The sequence below is a fragment of the Pseudophryne corroboree genome, chromosome 3 (genome assembly GCF_028390025.1).
Source record: "Pseudophryne corroboree isolate aPseCor3 chromosome 3, aPseCor3.hap2, whole genome shotgun sequence".
NCBI classification, from domain to species: domain Eukaryota; kingdom Metazoa; phylum Chordata; class Amphibia; order Anura; family Myobatrachidae; genus Pseudophryne; species Pseudophryne corroboree.
The window spans coordinates 8082836-8109212 of NC_086446.1; the positions used below are offsets into that span (position 1 = coordinate 8082836).

Here is a 26377-nt window from a genome sequence, read left to right on the forward strand (position 1 = left end):
AGATAGTTTTTTCAGGGCTAACCAGAATGTCTCCAGTAACCAAGATTTAACAATATCGCCACGCCAATCCCGGAACGGATTCCGGATCACGTGATTTTCTCATCCAATCACGGCAAGGCTCCCATTAATAAAAGTTTAGTTGGAATGTGTCCGATCATGTGGTCTGTCTGGGCCAATCCTGGAGCCTGAGAACCATTTGCTAGGGATAGATAAAATGTTACATTTCTGTCTCCTGGTATGGATTCCGTTTTCTGGTCACATGACCTAGCCGGACCAATAGGGAATATGTGATAGGTTCTCTTACACTCGACAGGCATAATATACAAATGCAACTAAGGATTTATATCCCTTAATTATAGAACATATATATATTTTATCAGTAAATATTAACATTTATTGTTGAAAATAACCACAGCATTATGTGAAAAACACATTAAAAAAATCAAAATCGTGTGTGTGAAAAAAACATAAAATAAATATAGTGAAACAATAATGTGTCCATGTAATAAATATAAATACAGTGAATGATTGTGACTGATATAGTATAAATATTGGAAATTGTTATGTGTAAATGTTTAAATGAGTTACTATAATCACATAACGTGTGACGTGAAAGAATTGTGCAATTACGATCATTGTTAAATTTCTATAACAGACCTGTAACTGGTTGTTATAATGTGCTAGTGCTTAAATATGACGTGAACCGTGACCGGTTAATGTGTTGTGGTGTTATCATAGGTTTGTGTAGAGTGATCCCTAATTGTTTGTATGTGATTGTTATCTATTCGACTAATTGTAATTCCTTATATATAAGTCTACTGATCACTAAACACGTGTTTCCATCTCCATATATATTATAATATTTACAGCTTATTTTGTGTTTCACCTTCTAGATACATGTAAGCCAATATTGAAAATTTATTTAAGAGGGGTTTTGCATATGTATATTTGCCAGGGTGATATTTCAAAATTCCAATAAGAGTCCCTTTTCTTTCATATTGTTAACAGTCTGTATGTCTTGTTTACCATATATAGTGGGATATAGAATAGCCAGGCCATTATTATATTCTATAATCTAGTAATGGTCCATTAATCATAATTCGACCATCCTCCCCATCAATCAGGTATGATGTATCTTTTTCTCTTTTACAGGTTCTCAGGATCCCGGCCACATGGTAAGTATTCATTATCAAAATGTCTCCACACATATCTCTCATATCTGATATTGCTTATAGTCAAGGACATTTGCACTTCAAAAATGGCTATATCAATTCTAATTTTTTGTCCCAGATTCATACATTACACTCAACCTTATAATGTACAATGTTATATGGACCATGGTGGTCATTCCGAGTTGATTGCTAGCTGCATTCGTTCGCTGTGCAGCGATGAGGCAAAAAAAAAAAACAGCACTTCTGCGCATGCAGCACAATGCGCACACGCAAAGTACTATTCCAATGAACAAAGTAGTAAGGTCTAGCGAAGCTTTTCAGTCGCACTGCTGGCCGCACAGTGATTGACATGAAGTGGGCGTTTCTGGGTGTCAACTGACCGTTTTCAGGAAGTGTTCGAAAAAATGCAGGCGTACCAGGACAAAAAACAGGCGTGGCTGAGCGAGCGGAAGGCGTGTTTGTGACATCAAAACAGGAACTGAACAGTCTAAAGTAATCACAAGCGCTGAGTAGGTATTGAGCTGCTCTAAAACTGCACAAAAAAAGTTGCCGCCGCTCTGCGATCCTTTCGTTCACACTTCTGCTAAGCTAAAATACACTCCCAGTGGGAGGCGGCATAGCGTTTGCACGGCTGCTAAAAACTGCTAGCGAGCGAACAACTCGGAATGACCACCCATGAACAGTAATGACAGATTATTGGTACTCAGTCTCTTGGTCCATAATTTCTATGTGATGTATATGGGCCCTCATTCCGAGTTGTTCGCTCGCAAGGCGAATGTAGCAGAGTTACACACGCTAAGCCGCCGCCTACTGGGAGTGAATCTTAGCTTCTTAAAATTGCGACCGACGTACGCGCAATATTGCGATTACAAACGAGTTAGCAGTTTCAGAGTAGCTCCAGACTTACTCTGCCTGTGCGATCATTTCAGTGCTTGTCGTTCCTGGTTGACGTCACAAACACACCCAGCGTTCGCCCAGGCACTCCCACCGTTTCCCCGGCCACTCCTGCGTTTTTTCCGGAAACGGTAGCGTTTTCAGCCACACGCCCCTGAAACGCCGTGTATCCGCCCAGTAACACCCATTTCCTGTCAATCACATTACGATCGCCGGAGCGAAGAAAAAGCCGTGAGTAAAAATACTTTCTTCATAGTAAAGTTACTTGGCGCAGTCGCAGTGCGAACATTGCGCATGCGTACTAAGCGGATTTTCACTGCGATGCGATGAAAAATACCGAGCGAACAACTCGGAATGAGGGCCATGGTTCCTCTGTTCTTCCAATTCATGGCAAGAAGGAGAGTATTAATAATAGATCATACATAAAGTAAGGGACCATGTGTATCTCGCAATGAACTCGTAATGAACACCACTATTTACAATAGTTTAGATTTATCTTTCTTCTTCTTCTTTGTTCAAATCCAATTCTTAGGATATATTTTTCTCCCTACAAATTATTGTTAATCTTTTATGTTGCTCCCCAGAAATATAATTGATCCAACTATCATGGTTCCAATGCATGGCACCAATAAAAGCATCCTAAAATAGTGGGTTTAGAATAATTTTTTGTATGAATTTTTCGATCTTTATTGTATATTGTAAAGTCTAAAAGGTTAATAGACTTATCCTCGATTTTAAATGAAAGTTGAATGTTTTCATGAATGGTGTTAAGGTGCCACGAGTGCCATAGCTCCATGTGAGGTCTCCGGTGCCTCAGCTTAAAAGAGGGTCTTCAGTGCTTCAGCCTAAGAGGGGGCTCCAAGTGTCCTGCCCCAGGAGCTGGCTCCAAGAGTCCTGCACCAGAAAGGGAATTCAAGTATCCTGCCACAGTAGGGGGCTCTTAGTAACCTGCCCAAGGAATGGCTTCCAATTATCCTACCCCAGGAGGAGGCTTCAAGTGTCCTGCCAAAGGAGGTGGCTTCAAGAATCCAGGAGAGGGTACAAGTTTCCTACCCCAGAAACAGGCTTTAAGCGTTGCTACCCCAGGAAAGGACACTTGTCTGTCAGCCTCAGCCAGGGTCTCCTGCCTGCCAGCTTCTAAGGGGAAACCATCCCTGTGACCAGCTGCTGTTTTCCAGTTCCCTCTTAGCACTGCTTTGCTGGCAATCCACCCAAAGTCTGCCCTTGCCTTTGGGCATAAGGACTAGTCTTCCCTTGCCTTTGGGCATGTGGACCCACCTGCCCTTGTCTTCGGGAATGAGGACCTGAGCTCTGCCCTTGCTCTGGGAAAGAGGTTTCATCTATTGTCTCAAATGCCCCCTCACCGGATGCCTGTCAAAGTGCTCTAATGTTTTTTGTCTTCCAGCAGCTGTATGCCTCCGTTGTTCAAGATCCGTGAAGCACCAGAATTCTGTGCCGACGTTCCTACCCATGCGCTGTCATTCGAGGTTCCTGCCCAGCCAGGTCCATTCATGTTTCCTATCCAGCTGGGTCCATCCGGGGGTTCCTGTCCATCCAAGGTTCCAATCCATATGGGTCCATCTCTGTGTCCATCTTCTGTCCAATCTTTTGAGTGTCCAGCACCCTCAACCGTTTGAGTGCCCAGTGCCTGCTCAGCACCCAGATATGATTCCAGAAGAGATCCAAGCAACCTTGCCTGAGGACATTGAGGATTATGGGGCTTTTACTGCTCATGCCATATGTGAGGATACAGCTATTGGAAACATTGTTCGCTCAGTATGCCCGGATCCTTAGGTTCAGCAACACACGAGTAGGGAGGAAATAAATATATAAACAGACACTTTATTGCACAGAAAACACAATAGTGTAATACAGTAATGTAAATAACCATTACATATTGTAACCCATTGAATAACATGCCAGGTAATTACCAGTCCCCTTAACAGCCCCTGCAGAGTTCCAACCATCAATGATAATTACTCTAAATATGTCCACGCTCACCCAGGGGTATAGTACTGATGGCACTGTGTACAGCTGCTTTAGATCATCTTGCTTGCTGTCTCCTGATATTTACTGGGTCCAATTCCTGGGTAAAGCAGCTTTACCCCCTCCTTTGGCTGCTCAAGTTCTTCCCAGACAGGTTTTCCCCAGATTTCTCTAGAACCTCTCACCTCCAATCTCACACACAGAATGAATCAGTTTTCCCCTCCTCCTCCTCCTCCCCCATTTGTCTTGGATATGTGTAGCATGCCAATTGGTTGGGAGCAGTGGTGGCTCCAGAGGTGGGGCTGCAGCGTAGTCCAAATAGGGGAGCCGCACCAACTGCCAGTGAGTCAGTTGGAATGACAGTTGGTGGCAGTTGGTGTGGCTCCCCTATGTGAATTTTGGACTGTGCTGCATCCCCACTTCTAAAGCCACCACTGGCTGAGAGTGATGTCATTGATGTCAGACAGGTGGGTCAGCCTTTTACAATGTGGCTGGGGATTGCTTATGTATACTTTTCTGGAAGAATTCGTTGTCCCGCCCTGGTGTCTGCTGGGAACCTGTCTGACCACCGGGCTCTGGCTAAATTCCACTAACCTAAACAAAAGAAACACACTATGGGTAAAACAACATGAAAACATGATGCTCCTGATGAAGCTGGATGTCCTGTAACCAGCGAAACGCGTAGAGCGTGATACTGAGAGCCGGTAACCTACAATTGAGAACCGATACCACACCAGATAACTTGGACTCCTGCCATCTACTGTATCTCTGGCATCTATTAGACATTCGCTCCACCATTTGGATCAACAGCTAAGCACTTTTCATTTGGAATCCCCTCTGGCCACAAATGGATAATCCCCAAGGATGAGAGTACATCAAGGGACAATCCTAATCGATATCTGGTAATATCCATTGCTTATATGCTGACTGCTATCCTTTGGAGGAGGTCCCAGCCAATTGAGGACTTATTTATATGAGCCATTATAGTGGATCGCTGAGAATTTAGTATTTCAATTTGATGGCACTGGCTATTTTACTAAGAGTTTTTATTTATTGTGTATACCCCTTTTTAATATTTTTTTGAATGTGTATTGATTAATAAATGGTTTATTATTCATTTATAACAAACCGTCCATACTATTTGAATTTTTACAGCCAGCGCTGGTTTCTAGATTGTTTTTGAACTAGGAAACAGATTGGAGTGTCTGGTAGGTTGCAGTCTACATTCATGTGCTGAACTGTCACACCGGGACCTTCCGGGTCTCCAGTGTCAGGTCTCTAGAACCTTTCCACCATACACTGTCCCTTGCAGGGATCTCCATTGCCAGAAAAAAGATTCCAACCAGCAGCCTACGCATTGGTTCCTTCCAGCTCCAGTCTACGGTTACTACTGGGAAGGCTGCAAGGAGGAAATAGAGAGCATCTGAGGGTCTCTGTTGGGCTTCCTTGGCAGCATTAGGATACCCTGATGTCTCCGTTATCCATTCACTTAGACATTTGTTAGAGCATCTAGAATCCGCTCCTTGGAGAGGTGGTACTGTCACAACTCATACACGTTCTTTTCCCTGTCTGTGGTGTCGTTCTGCCTGAGGTCTGTCTAGGATTCTCCACCCTGGCTAGTCTGTGATCTTATAGCCCTGATTACCTAATTGTGATTACACCTGGGGACTGGCGTTTTGTGTGTGCTCTGTGCAGTGACCAGTGCCAGCTCATCAATTCAACTCTGCCTCAGTGACTGCACTCTGGGCCACGTTTCCAGCAAGTATTCCCTCTGCTTTTCTACAGGCTCTATGTCCCGTCCCCCTGCAACCTGCTTCCCTTGTGCCTTCTCCTAGTAAATAGTCTGGGACACTAATCTGCTTCCCCAGTGTTCAGTTTACCAATCATCTGGAACTTGTTCATTTATCACATCTATCAGCTATCCGGGACTCTGTTAATATACTGTATATATCTGCCATTTAGGACTTTGTTCATTTACCGGCTTGATAATCTGCACCTACCAGTACAATCCGGTACCTTTATAATAAGCAATATTGCTATCTATAATGTTTGCCAAGTGCATTCCAGATCACCTGCACTTCAAGTCCTTTGCCTCCAATCACCTGCTCTCACCTGTGTATTCGCTATACCACGTTCCTAGTATACCTGCACTTATCAGTAGAGTCTGGATATTACAGTAATACCAAAAGTTTGAGAACCACTGATCTAGGGGATATACATATGCACCATGATAACTAATCTAAACCATTGGAAAAACCTGAGTGGGATGTATGTCAGGTTAGTTGCTAGATAACCTATCCTGTGTTCTTAGCCAGTGGATGTTTCCGATAGACCACAAAGGGCCTACTTCTGGGACAGACACATCTAATCTGTTTCTCTGTGTCCACTAAATTGGCATTTCTAGGTGGCAACAATGCAAGCACACATAAGAAAACTGTATAGTAGGCATGTCGTGGGTGTGTAGCCAGAATTACTCACTATTTGTGCATATATATTGTGGATACCAAATCCAGACAGGTCTCCTGCACTTGGTACATAGGTGTGAGAGCCCATGATAGTAATGACAGTGGGGGCACTGCATTTACATGGTAGCGTAGAATTCAGAATACAGCCATATAGTCGCTAGAGCGTACCGGTCAAAGCAGGCTTCCGGAGTTGTGTTTGCTTTATGTGTGGCTTTGGATTCCCCCAGTGAGGCTGATCCTATTAGGCTTGAGCAAGTGCAGGGGCATGCCACACTTGTGGTACTGCTAGACTTGCAGATTTTTGTGTGCAGCCCCCATAGGGCTACAAGCAAAAATGTGTCTGATACTAGAAGAGGCTGTGGGGGGAGCGAGTTTGAGGGTGATTGCCAGCACTTACTTCTGGTTGCACTGGTAACTCACACACCCCTGTGAGCTGCTTGCACCTAAACGAATCCTCCCATTGTGTTGCAAATACGGAACAACTTTAAAGGAAGGTGACCAAAGTGAACAATATCAGCTATTAATCATTTATCTGGCAGATATTTTTGACAGAATTTTATTAGAAATAGTCATTGTTTAATGAAGGAAATAGGTTAAGAACACAACGTGTGGGAAACACTACAGAACTTAGAACCTGGGTTAGTATTGATTCTAAGACTTCTAGAACAATGTCTGTATAGAGATGGACAAGCCCCAACTATAATGTTACAGTATGTACCTTCCTGCAGTGTGAAGTGCCATTTCTAGTCAGATGACATCCAGGTGTCCGGGATGAGCCCACCATAAGAAAATAGACTCTGTTGTGTTGCCTGCTTGAAATTTTTGGCAGAAGAAAGTAGATCCTTGGGAGGCATTTCTAATCTCGCTCCCCAAGGCACACTATCAGTAAGTTATAGTGATATCCATTGTTGAGCACAGGGGACTTTATCAGTACATTAGTTATTTTGATTTATCTGTGCTGAAGCCTGGATATCACTAACATTTGCACTCTTAGTGTGCCTTGAGGACCGAGGTTGGAAAAGCCTGTCCTAGGGTGTCCAGATTGGAAGAATCCCCACAACAGGCTTCTACTGGGACCAATATCTATATCCTGGCTCAGGGTAGTTGGTGCGTACAGTTACTGTTTCAGTTCCTCGCTCTGGGCGTTTGATACATACAGTCACTGTGCTAGTTCCTGGCTCTCGGAAGTTGGTGGCGCAGTCCCAAATCAAGTTATTTCTGGTCAATGTTAGGCAAAACCAGTGCAGGTAGCTTCCAATCATTAAATGCATGGACAAACAAAAGTACAACCGTGTCGACCACCTCATAACTGAACTGAAGGATGGCAGATAAAAATATTTTACTTAATTTAATAATGTTTGTTAATTATCTTAATAAGAAACATCTAGGCTGGGGGGGCCTTGAAAAAAAGCTGAGATTCTAGGTCATCGTGATTCGAGAAATTTGGCAGCCACTGGCTTGGTCTATACATGGGTATACCTCCTAACACTGATACATACAGAACCAGGACAAATAAGTCCAACTCTTGATCCATACAAACCCAGCCCAGATGCTGTTCTTTCTAAATTGGGGCAGCTGGAAGGTATACTGTACACATGCTAAACCAAAACTCACTTAAAACACCTCAACAGGAAAATAACATCTAATTTTCATATGAAGGAGCAATACCAGGATGGGCCCACTTAGCTCCTCCCATGAGAAGCAGTTTATCACCCCTGAAGAAATATCTTTACCTACCCAATAACGTACCTGCATAACTAAATGTGTTTGCCCCCCCCTCCATGGGCTCACAATTTTGCATCTTTGTAAATGACTTCCAGTAAAAGGTTATATAAGTCATTTTAAAAACGATCGAAAAGTATAACAAAGGACAATATAACAATATTCCAGTTCTTCGCTGCGGTGCGAACGGGTCAGAACTGCGTATGCGCAGCGTACGCATTGCGCACATGTGTCATTGCCAGGCAACTACAGTCACCGGGCAACGACGCTCACAACTAAAAAAGAAGACGCAGAGCCTAACGCAGGAAGATTGTCAGCGGAGAGGTGGTCCGGGGCGGATACTCACCGTTAGATGCCGTGGTCTTCCAAACGCATGCATGTCCACTATTACGTAACCCTCACATCATCCAATGGCGCCTTCCTAACCTGAGCCGGACGGTGCTCTGCTCATGTGATCTGTGACCGGGGAACCAGGGCCTATCACTAGCCGGACGGTGCTCTGCTCATGTGATCTGTGACCGGGGAACCAGGGCCTATCACTAGCCGGACGGTGCTCTGCTCATGTGATCTGTGACCGGGGAACCAGGGCCTATCACTAGCCGGACGGTGCTCTGCTCATGTGATCTGTGACCGGGGAACCAGGGCCTATCACTAGCCGGACGGTGCTCTGCTCATGTGATCTGTGACCGGGGAACCAGGGCCTATCACTAGCCGGACGGTGCTCTGCTCATGTGATCTGTGACCGGGGAACCAGGGCCTATCACTAGCCGGACGGTGCTCTGCTCATGTGATCTGTGACCGGGGAACCAGGGCCTATCACTAGCCGGACGGTGCTCTGCTCATGTGATCTGTGACCGGGGAACCAGGGCCTATCACTAGCCGGACGGTGCTCTGCTCATGTGATCTGTGACCGGGGAACCAGGGCCTATCACTAGCCGGACGGTGCTCTGCTCATGTGATCTGTGACCGGGGAACCAGGGCCTATCACTAGCCGGACGGTGCTCTGCTCATGTGATCTGTGACCGGGGAACCAGGGCCTATCACTAGCCGGACGGTGCTCTGCTCATGTGATCTGTGACCGGGGAACCAGGGCCTATCACTAGCCGGACGGTGCTCTGCTCATGTGATCTGTGACCGGGGAACCAGGGCCTATCACTAGCCGGACGGTGCTCTGCTCATGTGATCTGTGACAGGGGAACCAGGGCCTATCACTAGCCGGACGGTGCTCTGCTCATGTGATCTGTGACCGGGGAACCAGGGCCTATCACTAGCCGGACGGTGCTCTGCTCATGTGATCTGTGACCGGGGACCCAGGGCCTATCACTTGCCGGACGGTGCTCTGCTCATGTGATCTGTGACCGGGGAACCAGGGCCTATCACTAGCCGGACGGTGCTCTGCTCATGTGATCTGTGACCGGGGACCCAGGGCCTATCACTAGCCGGACGGTGCTCTGCTCATGTGATCTGTGACCGGGGAACCAGGGCCTATCACTTGCCGGACGGTGCTCTGCTCATGTGATCTGTGACCGGGGAACCAGGGCCTATCACTTGCCGGACGGTGCTCTGCTCATGTGATCTGTGACCGGGGAACCAGGGCCTATCACTTGCCGGACGGTGCTCTGCTCATGTGATCTGTGACCGGGGAACCAGGGCCTATCACTAGCCGGACGGTGCTCTGCTCATGTGATCTGTGACCGGGGAACCAGGGCCTATCACTAGCCGGACGGTGCTCTGCTCATGTGATCTGTGACCGGGGAACCAGGGCCTATCACTAGCCGGACGGTGCTCTGCTCATGTGATCTGTGACCGGGGACCCAGGGCCTATCACTTGCCGGACGGTGCTCTGCTCATGTGATCTGTGACTGGGGAACCAGGGCCTATCACTAGCCGGACGGTGCTCTGCTCATGTGATCTGTGACCGGGGAACCAGGGCCTATCACTAGCCGGACGGTGCTCTGCTCATGTGATCTGTGACCGGGGACCCAGGGCCTATCACTAGCCGGACGGTGCTCTGCTCATGTGATCTGTGACCGGGGACCCAGGGCCTATCACTTGCCGGACGGTGCTCTGCTCATGTGATCTGTGACCGGGGAACCAGGGCCTATCACTAGCCGGACGGTGCTCTGCTCATGTGATCTGTGACCGGGGACCCAGGGCCTATCACTTGCCGGACGGTGCTCTGCTCATGTGATCTGTGACCGGGGAACCAGGGCCTATCACTAGCCGGACGGTGCTCTGCTCATGTGATCTGTGACCGGGGAACCAGGGCCTATCACTAGCCGGACGGTGCTCTGCTCATGTGATCTGTGACCGGGGACCCAGGGCCTATCACTAGCCGGACGGTGCTCTGCTCATGTGATCTGTGACCGGGGACCCAGGGCCTATCACTTGCCGGACGGTGCTCTGCTCATGTGATCTGTGACCGGGGAACCAGGGCCTATCACTAGCCGGACGGTGCTCTGCTCATGTGATCTGTGACCGGGGAACCAGGGCCTATCACTAGCCGGACGGTGCTCTGCTCATGTGATCTGTGACCGGGGAACCAGGGCCTATCACTAGCCGGACGGTGCTCTGCTCATGTGATCTGTGACCGGAGAACCAGGGCCTATCACTTGCCGGACGGTGCTCTGCTCATGTGATCTGTGACCGGGGAACCAGGGCCTATCACTTGCCGGACGGTGCTCTGCTCATGTGATCTGTGACCGGGGACCCAGGGCCTATCACTTGCCGGACGGTGCTCTGCTCATGTGATCTGTGACCGGGGAACCAGGGCCTATCACTAGCCGGACGGTGCTCTGCTCATGTGATCTGTGACCGGGGAACCAGGGCCTATCACTTGCCGGACGGTGCTCTGCTCATGTGATCTGTGACCGGGGAACCAGGGCCTATCACTTGCCGGACGGTGCTCTGCTCATGTGATCTGTGACCGGGGAACCAGGGCCTATCACTAGCCGGACGGTGCTCTGCTCATGTGATCTGTGACCGGGGAACCAGGGCCTATCACTAGCCGGACGGTGCTCTAGTCATGTGATCTGTGACAGGGGAACCAGGGCCTATCACTAGCCGGACGGTGCTCTGCTCATGTGATCTGTGACCGGGGAACCAGGGCCTATCACTAGCCGGACGGTGCTCTGCTCATGTGATCTGTGACCGGGGACCCAGGGCCTATCACTTGCCGGACGGTGCTCTGCTCATGTGATCTGTGACCGGGGAACCAGGGCCTATCACTAGCCGGACGGTGCTCTGCTCATGTGATCTGTGACCGGGGAACCAGGGCCTATCACTAGCCGGACGGTGCTCTGCTCATGTGATCTGTGACCGGGGAACCAGGGCCTATCACTTGCCGGACGGTGCTCTGCTCATGTGATCTGTGACCGGGGAACCAGGGCCTATCACTTGCCGGACGGTGCTCTGCTCATGTGATCTGTGACCGGGGAACCAGGGCCTATCACTTGCCGGACGGTGCTCTGCTCATGTGATCTGTGACCGGGGAACCAGGGCCTATCACTAGCCGGACGGTGCTCTGCTCATGTGATCTGTGACCGGGGAACCAGGGCCTATCACTAGCCGGACGGTGCTCTGCTCATGTGATCTGTGACCGGGGAACCAGGGCCTATCACTAGCCGGACGGTGCTCTGCTCATGTGATCTGTGACCGGGGAACCAGGGCCTATCACTAGCCGGACGGTGCTCTGCTCATGTGATCTGTGACCGGGGAACCAGGGCCTATCACTAGCCGGACGGTGCTCTGCTCATGTGATCTGTGACCGGGGAACCAGGGCCTATCACTTGCCGGACGGTGCTCTGCTCATGTGATCTGTGACCGGGGAACCAGGGCCTATCACTTGCCGGACGGTGCTCTGCTCATGTGATCTGTGACCGGGGAACCAGGGCCTATCACTAGCCGGACGGTGCTCTGCTCATGTGATCTGTGACCGGGGACCCAGGGCCTATCACTTGCCGGACGGTGCTCTGCTCATGTGATCTGTGACCGGGGAACCAGGGCCTATCACTAGCCGGACGGTGCTCTGCTCATGTGATCTGTGACCGGGGAACCAGGGCCTATCACTTGCCGGACGGTGCTCTGCTCATGTGATCTGTGACCGGGGAACCAGGGCCTATCACTTGCCGGACGGTGCTCTGCTCATGTGATCTGTGACCGGGGAACCAGGGCCTATCACTTGCCGGACGGTGCTCTGCTCATGTGATCTGTGACCGGGGACCCAGGGCCTATCACTTGCCGGACGGTGCTCTGCTCATGTGATCTGTGACCGGGGAACCAGGGCCTATCACTAGCCGGACGGTGCTCTGCTCATGTGATCTGTGACCGGGGAACCAGGGCCTATCACTAGCCGGACGGTGCTCTGCTCATGTGATCTGTGACCGGGGAACCAGGGCCTATCACTTGCCGGACGGTGCTCTGCTCATGTGATCTGTGACCGGGGAACCAGGGCCTATCACTAGCCGGACGGTGCTCTGCTCATGTGATCTGTGACCGGGGAACCAGGGCCTATCACTAGCCGGACGGTGCTCTGCTCATGTGATCTGTGACCGGGGAACCAGGGCCTATCACTAGCCGGACGGTGCTCTGCTCATGTGATCTGTGACCGGGGAACCAGGGCCTATCACTAGCCGGACGGTGCTCTGCTCATGTGATCTGTGACCGGGGAACCAGGGCCTATCACTGCTGGGCACAGGATGAGGCTGGTGACATACAGGGAGGGGTGGCCTATCCGCTTCGCTCCTCAGCATCGGGACCAGGGTCAGGCTGGGGCTACCAAGGGACCGATATCTGGGGTAGGGGACAGTGAGTACTTGGTGCTAAGAGGCTCAATACCTAAAAAAGATATATGTACAGAATCCGGCACTATTGTTGTAGTGAACACGCCTGCTGCTATGTCCAAAAGGCTGGGTTCACAGCCTGAACAACAACATACAAAAAAATAAGAATTTACTCACCGGTAATTCTATTTCTCGTAGTCCGTAGTGGATGCTGGGAACTCCGTAAGGACCATGGGGAATAGACGGGCTCCGCAAGAGACTGGGCACACTAAAAGAAAGATTAGGTACTATCTGGTGTGCACTGGCTCCTCCCTCTATGCCCCTCCTCCAGACCTCAGTTAAGGAAACTGTGCCCGGAAGAGCTGACATTACAAGGAAAGGATTTGGAATCCCGGGTAAGACTCATACCAGCCACACCAATCACACCGTACAACTCGTGATACTATACCCAGTTAACAGTATGAACAACAACTGAGCCTCATTCAACAGATGGCTCATAACAATGACCCTTTAGTTAAGCAATAACTATATACATGTATTGCAGATAGTCCGCACTTGGGACGGGCTCCCAGCATCCACTACGGACTACGAGAAATAGAATTACCGGTGAGTAAATTCTTATTTTCTCTGACGTCCTAGTGGATGCTGGGAACTCCGTAAGGACCATGGGGATTATACCAAAGCTCCCAAACGGGCGGGAGAGTGCGGATGACTCTGCAGCACCGAATGAGCAAACTCAAGGTCCTCCTTAGCCAGGGTATCAAACTTGTAGAATTTTGCAAACGTGTTTGAACCCGACCAAGTAGCAGCTCGGCAAAGCTGTAATGCCGAGACCCCTCGGGCAGCCGCCCAAGAAGAGCCCACCTTCCTTGTGGAATGGGCTTCTACTGATTTCGGATGCGGCAATCCAGCCACAGAATGAGCCTGCTGAATCTTGCTACAGATCCAGCGAGCAATAGTCCGCTCCGTTCTGGAAACATAAATTTTCAAAGCTCGGACTACGTCCAGCAACTTGGAATCCTCTAAGTCCCTAGTAGCCGCAGGCACCACAATAGGTTGGTTCAAATGAAACGATGATACTACCTTAGGGAGAAATTGGGGACGAGTCCTCAATTCTGCCCTTTCCATATGGAAGATCAGATAGGGGCTTTTACATGACAAAGCCGCCAATTCTGACACACGCCTAGCCCAACCTAAGGCCAAAAGCATGACCACTTTCCACGTGAGATATTTAAGTTCCACGGTCTTAAGTGGCTCAAACCAGTGGGATTTTAGGAATCCAACACAACGTTAAGATCCCAAGGTGCCACTGGTGGCACAAATGGAGGCTGAATATGCAGCACCCCTGTAACAACGTCTGAACTTCAGGCAGTGAAGCCAGTTCTTTTTGAGAGAAAAAGGGATAGGGCCGAAATCTTGACCTTTATGGATCCTAATTTTAGGCCCATAGTCACTCCTGACTGTAGGAAGTGCAGGAATCGACGCCGCTGGAATTCCTCTGTAGGGCCTTCCCGGACACACACCAAGCAACCTATTTTCGCCATATACAGTGAAAAAGTCTTGCTGTCACGTCTTTCGTAGCCTTTATCAGCGTAGGAATAACTGCATCCGGAATGCCCTTTTCCGCTAGGATCCGGCGTTCAACCGCCATGCCGTCAAACGCAGCTGCGGTAAGTCTTGGAACAGACAGGGCCACTGTTGCAACATGTCCTGTCTGAGAGGCAGAGGCCATAGGTCCTCTGAGAGCATTTCTTGCAGTTCCGGGTACCGAGTCCTTCTTGGCCAATCCGGAGCAAAGAATATTGTTCACACTCCCCCTTTTATTACAATTCTCAGCCCTTGGGTCTGAGAGGAAGAGGAAGGAATACATAGACCGACTGGAACACCCACGGTGTCACCAGTGCGACCACAGCTATCGCCTGAGAGTCCCTTGACCCGGCTTAAAACCTTTTTTTTTTTTTATCTTATTATTGAGGTGGGACGCCATCTAGTCCACCTGAGGCAGTTCCATCAATTTGCAAAACTGCGTGAAGACTTCCTGATGAAGTCACCACTTTCCCAGGTGGAGGTCGTGCCTGCTGAGGAAGTCTGCTTCCCAGTTGTCCACTCCCGGAATGAACACTGCTGAAAGTGCGCTTACTTGCTTCTCCGCCCAGCAAAGAATTCTGGTGGCTTCTACCCTCGCCACCCTGCTCCTTGTGCTCCCTTGGCGGTTTACATGAGCCCCTGCGGTCTGACTGGATCAGAACCGGTTGGTCGCGAAGCAGGAACTCCGCTTGACTTAGGGCGTTGTATATGGCCCTTAGTTCCAGGATATTGATGTGAAGGCAAGTCTGTTGACTTGACCACAAACCTTGGAATTTTCTTCCCTGTGTAACTGCCCCCCACCCTCGGAGGCTTGCATCCGTGGTCACCAGGACCCAGTCCTGAATGCCGAATCTGCGGCCCTCGAGAAGGTGAGCACTCCGCAGCCACCACAGGAGAGACACCCTGGCCCTGGGGGATAGGGTGATTAACCGATGCATCTGAAGATGTGATCCGGACCACTTGTCCAGTAAGTTCCATTGTCCTTGCATGGAACCAGCCGAAGGGGATGGCCTCGTATGATGCCACCAATCTTCCCAGGACTCGAGTGCAGTGATGCACTGACACCTGTTTTGGTTTTCAATAGATTCCGGACCAGTGTCATGAGCTCCTGAGCTCTCTTTATCGGGAGATAAACCCTTTTCTGGTCTGTGTCTAGGATCATGCCTAGGCGAGGCAGATGAGCTGTAGGAACCAACTGCGACTTCGGAATATATAGAATCCAGTCGTGTTGCCGTTTCACTTCCAGAGAAAGTGATACACTGTCCAGCAACTGCTCTCTTGATCTCGCTTTTATGAGGAGATCGTCCAAGTACGTGATAATAGTGACACCTTGCTTCCGCAGGAGCACCATCATATCCGCCATTACCTTGGTGAAATTGGTAATGACAATCCCGTACCGCAATTCTGAGGTACGCCTGATGAGGTGGATAAATGGGGACATGAAGGTATGCATCCCTTATGTCCTGATTCACGATAAAGTCTCCCCCTTTTCAGGCTTGCAATGACCGCTCTTAGCGATTCCATCTTGAACTTGAACCTTTTCAGGTATATGTTCAGGAATTTTAATTCAATATGGGTCTAACCGAACCGCCTGGTTTCGGGATTACAACATGGTCGAATAATAACACCCTCTTGTTGAAGGAGGGGACCCTTGACCACCACCTGTTGAAGATACAATTTGCGAATTGCAGTTAACACTGGCTCCCTCTCTTGGGGGGAAGCCCACCGGGCCATTGGTGAGGGGGCATCTTCTCACAGTCCAGCCTGTATCCCTGCGACAAAATTTCTATTGCCCAGGGATCTAACAGGGAGTGAACCCACTTGTGGCTGAACTTACGATGGTGTGTCTCCACCGGGCCTAGCTCCGCCTGTGGAGCCCCAGCGACATGCAGTGGATTTTTGTAGAGGTCGGGGAGGACTTCTGTTCCTGGAGACTAGCTGTGTTGTACAGCTTCTTTCCTCTGCCCCCGGCTCTGACAAGAAAGGACGCACCTCAGACTTTCTTGTTTCTTTTTTTGAAAAGCTGCATTTAATAATGTCGTGCTTTCCTAGGTTGTGCAGGAATATAGGGCAAACTAGCAGAATTACCCACTATAGCTGTGGAGACCAGGCCCGAGATCCTTTCTCCACACAATCCTCAGCCTTCCATATGCCTCTTAAGTCGGCATCATCTGTCCATTGTATATTCTACAGGACACGTCAAGCAGAAATCGACATAGCATTGACTCTAGGACCCAGTATACTCATGTCCCTTTGGGCATGCTTTATAATTATATATCTATCACTTAAGACAGCATCTTAATATATTTATATGCATATTAGGGTCTCAATCTCTGCTGATAAGGTACCTGTCCACGCTGCCACAGCGCTATAAACCCATGCCGACACAATCGCCGGTCTGGGTAGTATACTAGAATGTGCACACTATCTGCAGGATCCCTGAGAATAGCTAGTGCAAACAGGACACCCAAGGGGAAGATTCTCAACACATCCTGGCCCTAGTGGGGAAAGGATACAGCCTGAGAATTCTTTTGTGGGAAGCTGCCGTCTCTTGTCTGGAGATTCTCGCTCTTTTTCCTCATGAGAGGAGGGAAATTTACCTCAGCATTCTTACCCTTAACATGTGTACTCTCGTGTCAGGGACAGATGAGTCATCAGTGATATGCAAATCATCTTTTATTCCAATAATCATATATTGAATATTTTTTTAGCCCTCTTGGCTGTAACTTTGCATTATCGTAGTCGACAGTGGAGTTAAACTGCGTGTCGATACCAGTGTTTGTTATTTTGGATAGTGAGCATAGAGAGACTCTGAAGGTCTCTGTGACATAGGGACAGACCAGGGTAGATTTCCTTTCTGTTCCCTAACCTTTTGTGCAATAATTTTACCTCAGCACTTACACATATCCAAACAGGTGTCAGCGTTGTCGACGGAAACACCCTCCCACACACATATCCGCTCTATCACCTCCTTAGAGGAGCCTTTTACCTCAGACATGTCGACACACGCGTGCCAACACCACACACACAGGGGATGCTCTATTTGAAGACAGTTCCCCCACCAGGCCCTTTGGAGAGACAGAGAGAGAGTATGCCAGCACACACCCCAGCGCTATATAACCCAGGTATTACACTACAACTCAGTGTTTACCCAGTAGCTGCTGTATATACAAATTCTGCGCCTAAATTTATGTGCCCCCCCCCCCTCTCTTTTCACCCTTTGTGTACCAGGATACTGCAGGGGAGAGCCTGGGAGCTTCCTTCCAGCTGAGCTGTGAAGAGAAAATGGCGCCGGTATGCTGAGGAAGAAGGCCCGACCCCCTCAGCGGCGGGCTTCTGTCCTTTTATGTACTTTAATGGCGTTTTTTTTTACACATATACAGTGCTAGACTGTATTATGTGTGTTTTTATTGCCAAAAGGTAATCTAATTTCTGCCCAGGGCGCCCCCCCCCCCCAGCGCCCTGCACCCACCAGTGACCGGAGTGTGTGGTGTGCTGTGGGAGCAATGGCGCACAGCTGCAGTGCTGTGCGCTACCTTAATGAAGACAGGAGTCTTCAGCCGCCGTTTTCGTCGTGTCTTCTGTCTCTGCAAGGGGGACGGCAGCGCGGCTCCGGGAACGGACGATCGAGGTCGGGCCCTGTGTTCGATCCCTCTGGAGCTAATGGTGTCCAGTAGCCTTAAGTACAAGCTAGCTGCAAGCAGGTAGGTTCGCTTCTTCTCCCCTCAGTCCCACGTAGCAGTGAGTCTGTTGCCAGCAGATCTCACTGAAAATAAAAACCCTAACAAATTCTTTCTTTTCTAGCAAGCTCAGGAGAGCACACTAGGTGCATCCAGCTCTGGCCGGGCACATATTCTAACTGAGATCTGGAGGAGGGGCATAGAGGGAGGAGCCAGTGCACACCAGATAGGACCTAATCTTTCTTTTAGTGTGCCCAGTCTCCTGCGGAGCCCGTCTATTCCCCATGGTCCTTACGGAGTTCCCAGCATCCAGCATCCACTAGGACGTCAGAGAAATACAAGGACAGCGCTGGCACATTCACATTAAAATAATGTTTTTAATAACCCATATAAAACATTCAGGTACACAATATTTCTCTTGCGCTATTAAATTAAAGGTAACATGACTTGAGGACACTTAATTAATGATTGAAATAGATTTAATATCCGTAAAATAAATTATAAACAATAAATATAAAAATAAATGGTTATGTATGCGCATACACATGAAAAGATAAATACTATACTTTACTAATTAAGCATAAGAGGTGGATCATATAATTAATTGTGACCATATATGACTAATCAATATTCATACGTTGACAGTGTCCTTTATTTGGTATTTTCAACATGAAGCAGTCCCATTAGTTATGCTCATAGAAATGAGATTAGGTGTGTACCAAGTACTCTATGAGGAAGCTTCAATTAGAAGCAAAACGCGTCAGAGAAGGAGCCCTGTGTGACCTAACGGACGTTTGACAGTAGGTCCTATTGATATACAACACTGCCTGAGACCGATAAGCGGGAGACGGGAGGACGTGCTATATGCGGCGGCTTGAGGACGGGAGCAGAATCATCTTACCAGCGCCTGCAGTGCGCAAAGCTCCGGGAGCCGGATACAACCTCCATCCCCTAATGTGAAGTAAGGTGTGTGTGATGACCTGACACAGCAGAAGACGGAGTACACCATTCACGGACAGTGATAATCGGGAGTTCTACATAGGTGCTTTCTGTGCACCAAACCCCAGGTGACATTTATCTTCTCCGTGCTGTTTGGAGATTTCTCCATGTATAAAAGGACGATTTACAACTGATATAGTGGTTCGATTTACCTACTTGGTACACACCTAATCTCATTTCTATGAGCATAACTAATGGGACTGCTTCATGTTGAAAATACCAAATAAAGGACACTGTCAACGTAGGAATATTGATTAGTCATATATGGTCACAATTAATTATATGATCCACCTCTTATGCTTAATTAGTAAAGTATAGTATTTATCTTTTCATGTGTATGCGCATACATAACCATTTATTTTTATATTTATTGTTTATAATTTATTTTACGGATATTAAATCTATTTCAATCATTAATTAAGTGTCCTCAAGTCATGTTACCTTTAATTTAATAGCGCAAGAGGTTAACTAGAATCTTTTTTGCTACACCTGGTTTTAATCAGGTGTGATTACGTTGGCCACTTCCACAGGCCATTTTACCTTGTTTGCGGCTATTTAAATTGTATGAGTTGTAAGAGAGTTATTTATTTATTTATACATTATTTATAATTGTTGATAGCGCCTGACATCAGTACTAGTATTTACACAATATTTCTCATTAGATATAATTAAAATGTATACTTCATATCATTCATACCATATTGCTATCTTGTTTTGCCAGCCAGAGAATATTGCACAATCCTAATTATATATAAAAGCATGCAGCTAAACACTTAATCTAAGCTATCTCATACAACCCTATTGTCACAATTGTAACCTTTTTTAGCAGCCCGTTACAATAGTAGCGGATGTTTGGAATTTAGTGCCTGTATAGCTATTTAACAAGACTCCTTTTTCCCTTCCAGGTGGCAGTTGACTGCACAATTTATAAAGCAGTCTCTGCACAGAGTTTCCCCGTATACTATAAACTGGTATTGGATGTTATTTCCAGCTTTATAATTATTCAAAGTCCACGCTCATCAGAGCCATAGGATTGGTCAACTACGTGTTAATTTACGGCTTTGCATGTGCTTAAATACCTCTCCCCGATATCGCTTCAAAAAATAGCCTTATCCGGAGTCCACCGTGTGATGGATAGTAGGTGAGATGTCCAATCCTTTGCATATAAGGTAGCTGTCTCTGGCCGGCAGGCACTTACTTGGCATATCCAATACTCCTTGCAGTAGTTATGACAGACGCGTTTCTCCGCTTAAAGTTTCGTCAGCGGCTTCATCAGTGTCTATAGTTATACTACAGATACTCAGGGCTTTTTTATATCTTGCGCCGCTCGATTCGCGCATGCGTATAAATTGTTGCGGTTCATGACTCGTTTTGACTACATTCCCGCACTCTCGTTTACGGGATTCTATGCGTTCCATACCAGTGTAGCTCATCTAATTTATGCAGCTATTTAAGCTGCATCCTCCCACTACAACATATATATTCTCTGGCTTCAACGACCATTATTTATGTATCAAATAAAAATATACATGTATAAACAAATATACTTTTATATGTAGCAAGAAGATATAGGACATTAAAACAATAAGCTGCTGCACACGTACTACTACTCTAGACCATAGTAAGAGTGAATGCACATACATAAAAACAATATTAATAGCTGTAGGAGGTATATATTGACTACATCAATTATACCTTTAACTGTATTTAAAAATCAAATCACCACGATCAGAACCTGATCCTCACATTACACACACCAACTATCAAACTGTTACTATCTGCGACTAAAATACTTCCCATATGTTTAACCTTCTCTGCACAAATGCAATTTTTCTCTGTACAAATACCATATCCATACAACCCTTATTGATATTGAAAAACAACAGAAAGCACATCTGGCAAGTGTGACACTAACACACTGGTCAGAAACAAGGAGACCAATGACAAGCAGGAACTCTAATCACGTGACCTATGACGTCACAATATGTGCCCTTATAAACCTGGAAAACACTATTCCAGTTATCCACTTCTCCCAGAGGAAGGCCCTAGAGGCTGAAACGCGTTGGAGCTAACACTGCAATCTAAAAACCGAAACAGACTTATACCACAACAAGCGCACAATACGGAGCAGAGTCCCGGTCACGTGATCGGGGAAACCCGGAAACCAACCACGCTGCCTAGCAACAGAAGAGAATCCAAGAGAAGAAGTCGGTGACGAGGTGCGACGGGGGAACTGAAGGAAACAGAAGGTGAGTCTCCGTATGCGGCAGGGGTCACTCCTGAAGTCGCTCCGTAGAGCACTGACGGAGTTTCCCCTTCACCCTAGACAGGTCAGCCTCTCGAACCCTCCGGCTTCCAGGCGTGTCTGAACCAGGACAAGCTATGAGAAGCGGAGTTTAGAGAGAAAAGACCAGTCCGGAGCGACCGACTTTTCCCTGATTAACCCCAGACACCCCAAACCGTGAAGAAACCCACGACTGGGCCCTTGTGTTTATTTTTGTTTTTGCTTTTGTTGTTTTTTCTAGCTTTTTGCCAATTTTTATATTTTCATAATTTTCTTCCCTTTATATAATTTTTTTCAACACGGACTTGAACAATCATTAGTGTCAGCAGCTGTGCGGGACGCCGCAAGCTGTAACACACACTCAGTATACATAAAGACAAAGAAATACTCTCAACTCTCCTTTGGAGGAATTTTGACAATAATAAATCGACATTATCTTTATTGATTTGCATGTGGACACTTTATTTATGGAAACATAAGCATTTAGTGGTAATATACACTATTGGAAATATCCAATACCCATTGAATATACGTAACCCAAGCACGTCTATAGAAAATATCACTTTCATTCAGGCAACCAAACATAAAGCTAGGACTGAGCGCTACACTACAATTTAACTAATATTAATATTAAAAATAAAAAATATAAAATATATATAATATGAAGATAAAAATAAAAATAATACTAATAATAATAAAAAAATAAAAAATAAAATAAAAATAGAAATAGAGACACAGATAAATCCATATTCACTAAGTCACAATCCATCATTAATTGTTTAGTTGGTTCACTCTCCTTTCACCTATAGACTATATATATATGGTATAATGTCAATAGACATATAGTCTTAACCACACCATACTATATCTAATATTTTTAAATGATCAGTTCCTAACTTTCTCCCGCCACTCCATCCTAAAAGTTATATAGGTTCATTTTATCCATACACACATCCATGTATATAGATCAGATCCGAGGAACACACCACTACCATCTATTAGCCTAACTATATAATATATCATCCCTAATAGCTACGCATTAGGTTACAAAAACATAATGCTACCCTATATGCATAATTATATACCACTAAGCTCCACAGTATCATTTAATCCACCAGGCGTCAGGGTATCCATCCTAAAGATCCAGTATGCTTCCCGTCTACACAGCACACTGTATCTATCACCTCCCCGTCTAGTTTTCATTTGTTCCACAGCCAACATATTGATATTCTTAAAATCTGTACCCTGACAGTTTACCACATGACTCGACAATGGGTGTTTTGCTTTCCTTATAACATTTCTTCTGTGCTCCATATACCTTATGTGGAGAGTACGTGTCGTGCGGCCAACATATTGTTTGCCTTCATGGACATGTAATCGCATAAATTACATATGTACACATGCAATTTAGGAAATATTTAATTTTAATACCTGGAACGGATATTGGGGGCTGCAACCCATAATATAACCCCAGTAAGGTATGGGGTAACTCAGAACCACCTGCTGTGCTACTGTGATTAAGGCACAGATAATGGACATCTCAGGGATTACACTATCCGGCACACGCTACTGCACAAGAGGAAGGCTGAAAGTAGTATTCGCATATTATTGCACCTGTGACTCTGTCAATGGGCGCTAGAGTGGACGCAACACCTTCCATGTCTAAATCGCACACCCTATACCTAATAGAAATTCAGAATCCTCCAATAGACAGAAAGAAAGAAATAGGATTTAAATATACCTACCGGTAAATCCTTTTCTCGTAGTCCATAAGGGATATTGAGAACAGAATTAGTAGGATGGGGTATAGACGGGTCCAGAGGAGCAAGTGCACTTTAAAATTCTTCCACTGGATGTGATGGCTCCTCCCCTCTATGCCTCCTCCTACTGCTCAGTTATAGGTAACAGTGCCCGAAGGAGAATGACATACTTGAGAGAAGGAACATAACAACAACAGGTGTGGTGAGAGTTAAACACCAGCACACCAATACATAACTTAGCCAGCAAGGTCTGGCAACATTAACAGCAACAGCTGAACAGGAACACATAACAGAGAACCTGCAGAAAGTCTCCGCACAGAGGCGGGCGCCCAATATCCCTTATGGACTACGAGAAAAGGATTTACCGGTAGGTATATTAAAATCATCTATATTCCAAATGTATGTTCAAATCATTTGTTAGACAGTTTTGTGATTTATGCTTTTGTTTGTAATTTAAAATACCTGTGTTTCAAAGCTTGGTCAGTGCCGCATATTTAATTAAGGCTGACTGGGCTGGTGTTTGTTTAGTCAAACACTGTGTAATGTAACACCTTTGATTAGTGGGACATTTGCCTCAGCTGTAGTTGGGTCAATTTCCCATAGTATATCTGTAACTTCAACCATGCACAGCTGTGCCTGTCAGCTGTACTTTCCAATACTCCAAGCGTTCCTTCTCTAAGCGTTTTGAAAATGAACAGTTAAAAAAACATTAGAACAAACATTGAACAGCATCAAGAAAGAAATCTGGAACATTATGTTGCCTCTCCTCACCTCTGCCATGAGAACACCAGGACCAATGCCTACTACTTCTGTGTCCAAGAACATCATGACTGCCCACTGGGACTACCCCTGAAGCTGAGCAGGGAACTGAGGGACGTGCACATCAGGACCAGACTTTGCTGGGTCAGTTCCATTGGACATTAGTGTGCACCCCACATTCTCACACCCACCCGCACTGCACCCCACACTATCACACCCACCCGCACTGCTCCCCACATTCTCACACCCACCCGCACTGCTCTCATGAGACCAGGACATTTATCTTTTTCACAAAATAATGTTAGTGCAGTTTTCCTGCAAATGTGTCTTTCTATTCTCTTTCTTCTTACACGGTACTTCCACTCCACTGTGTGCTATTCCTGCAATGTCTACCTCCATTGGTTGCACACCCTGCCAGCAGTAACCTATGCAGTGCGCCCCACATGGCTGCCTCGGATGGTTCCTCCGTGGGCGGGGTGTGCTTCATTTGGATCTTTCCATGCAGGGTATAGCATACTCCTTACACACGTGTCAGTTCTCCCATACATGCATTTGGCACCTGTATGGCTCATCTCCCACTGTGTAACCTTGTAGTGCGCCCAACATGGCTGCCTTATCTGGTGCGCTTGTGGATGGGATGAAAAATGCGTGGACCTGATGTTTTTATTGGAACCCTACGCTGAACTTAAGGACTCTGCAATCTCCCTATTTTGTGTTCTCTTCTAGGGGTGGACTATTCCACCCTGGGTAATCTTACGCAGTGCGCCTAAGATGGCTGCCGCACCTGGTGCCTTGTGAGGGTGGAATACACAACCCCTGGAGGTTATTACTCAAAATGCCTACACCAATCATGCATTATTCTTTCTGTGTCTTTGTCTGTGTGGTTTATCTTTTGATGTAATACTTAAATCTTCTGTATTATGTGCATTGTGTGAGTTCTACTTGGCGCCGCGGATGGCTGCCTCGGTGCTGCTCTGCCAAGCAGCCTTAGTTTTTAGTCTTAAATGTATAATATGTCTACTGTACAGTTGCATATGTGCAGTATTAACTCATATGCGTAATGTTTGTAATGTATGCTACATTTTTCCTCCATGTTGCTGCTTGGCGATGCATTGTACCACAAAGAATTCCTAGTGTACGTGAGTACACCTGGCCAATAAAGCTGATTCTGATCCTATTTTCTCTAGCATTCATAAGGGATATTGGGGACAGAATTAGTATGATGAAGATGTTCCAAAGCTGCGGGAACGGGTGGAAACAACTGCAGCACCGTCTGCCCAAACTGGGTATCCTCTTTCGTCAGGATATCAAATTTGTAGAACTTCAAAGGTTTTAGTCCCCGACCAGGTAGAAGCTCGGCATAGTTGTAGGGCCGAGACTCCACGGGCAGCCGCCCAGGAAGAGCTCACCAATCTAATATAGTGGGCTTTCAGAGACTGTGGAACCGGTAAGGCTGCTGATGCATAAGCCTGTTGGATAGTAAGCTTAATCCAACGAGCAATGGACTGCTTTGAAGCAGGGCAACCCCTTTTTTTGTGCATCATACAGCACGAACAAGGAAACAGTCTTCCTGACCCGAGCCGTCCTTTTGACATAGATCTGCAAGGCTCGTACAGCATCCAATGCCTCCGGACTAGAAGCTGTGTCAGAACTGGATGGAATCACAATAGGTTGATTCAAGTGAAACGCGGAGACCACCTTCGGCAGGAACTGCTGTTGAGTCCTGAGCTCTGCTCTGTTCTTGTAAAAGAGCAAGTACTGACTTTTGCACAACAAGGCCCCCAATTCTGAGACATGCCTAGCAGAAGCCAGGGCCAGTAACATCACAGTTTTCCACGAGAGGTATTTATCCTCTACCATCGTCAGAGGTTCAAACCAGGAAAACTGTAGAAAGCGTAACATAACATCCAGATCCCAAGGTGCCGTAGGGGGCACAAAGGGAGGTTGTATATGAAGCACCCCTTGCAAGAAGGTCTGAACTTCCGGCAAGAGAGCCAACTTCTTCTGGAAGAAAGTGGAAAGAGCTGAAATCTGGACCTTAATGGATCCCAGAAGTAAGCCCTTATCCACTCCAGCCTGCAGGAAACAGAGGAACCTTCCTAAGTGGAATTCCGCAAAGGGATATGTGCGTTCCTCGCACCAAGAGACATATCTCCGCCAGATATGATGATAGTGTTTTGACGTCACAGGTTTTCTGGCTTGTACCATAGTGGCAATGACCTTTTTGTAAATCCCTTTGTGACCTAGGATGTTCCGTTTAACTTGCATGCCGTCAAACGAAGCTGCCA

At 47.0% G+C, this 26377-nt stretch overlaps 1 protein-coding gene across 1 annotated transcript in view; it reads right to left on the reverse strand.

Annotated features, from left to right (window-relative positions):
- The window catches only part of LOC135056938 (uncharacterized), a 140576-nt gene extending 114627 nt beyond the window's left edge, over window positions 1–25949 (reverse strand). Inside the window, exon 1 of the mRNA XM_063962719.1 lies at window positions 25665–25949. Within this exon, the coding sequence (XP_063818789.1) occupies window positions 25665–25949 (285 nt within the window). The remainder of the gene's footprint in view (window positions 1–25664) is intronic.
- Window positions 25950–26377: the final 428 nt, after the last annotated feature.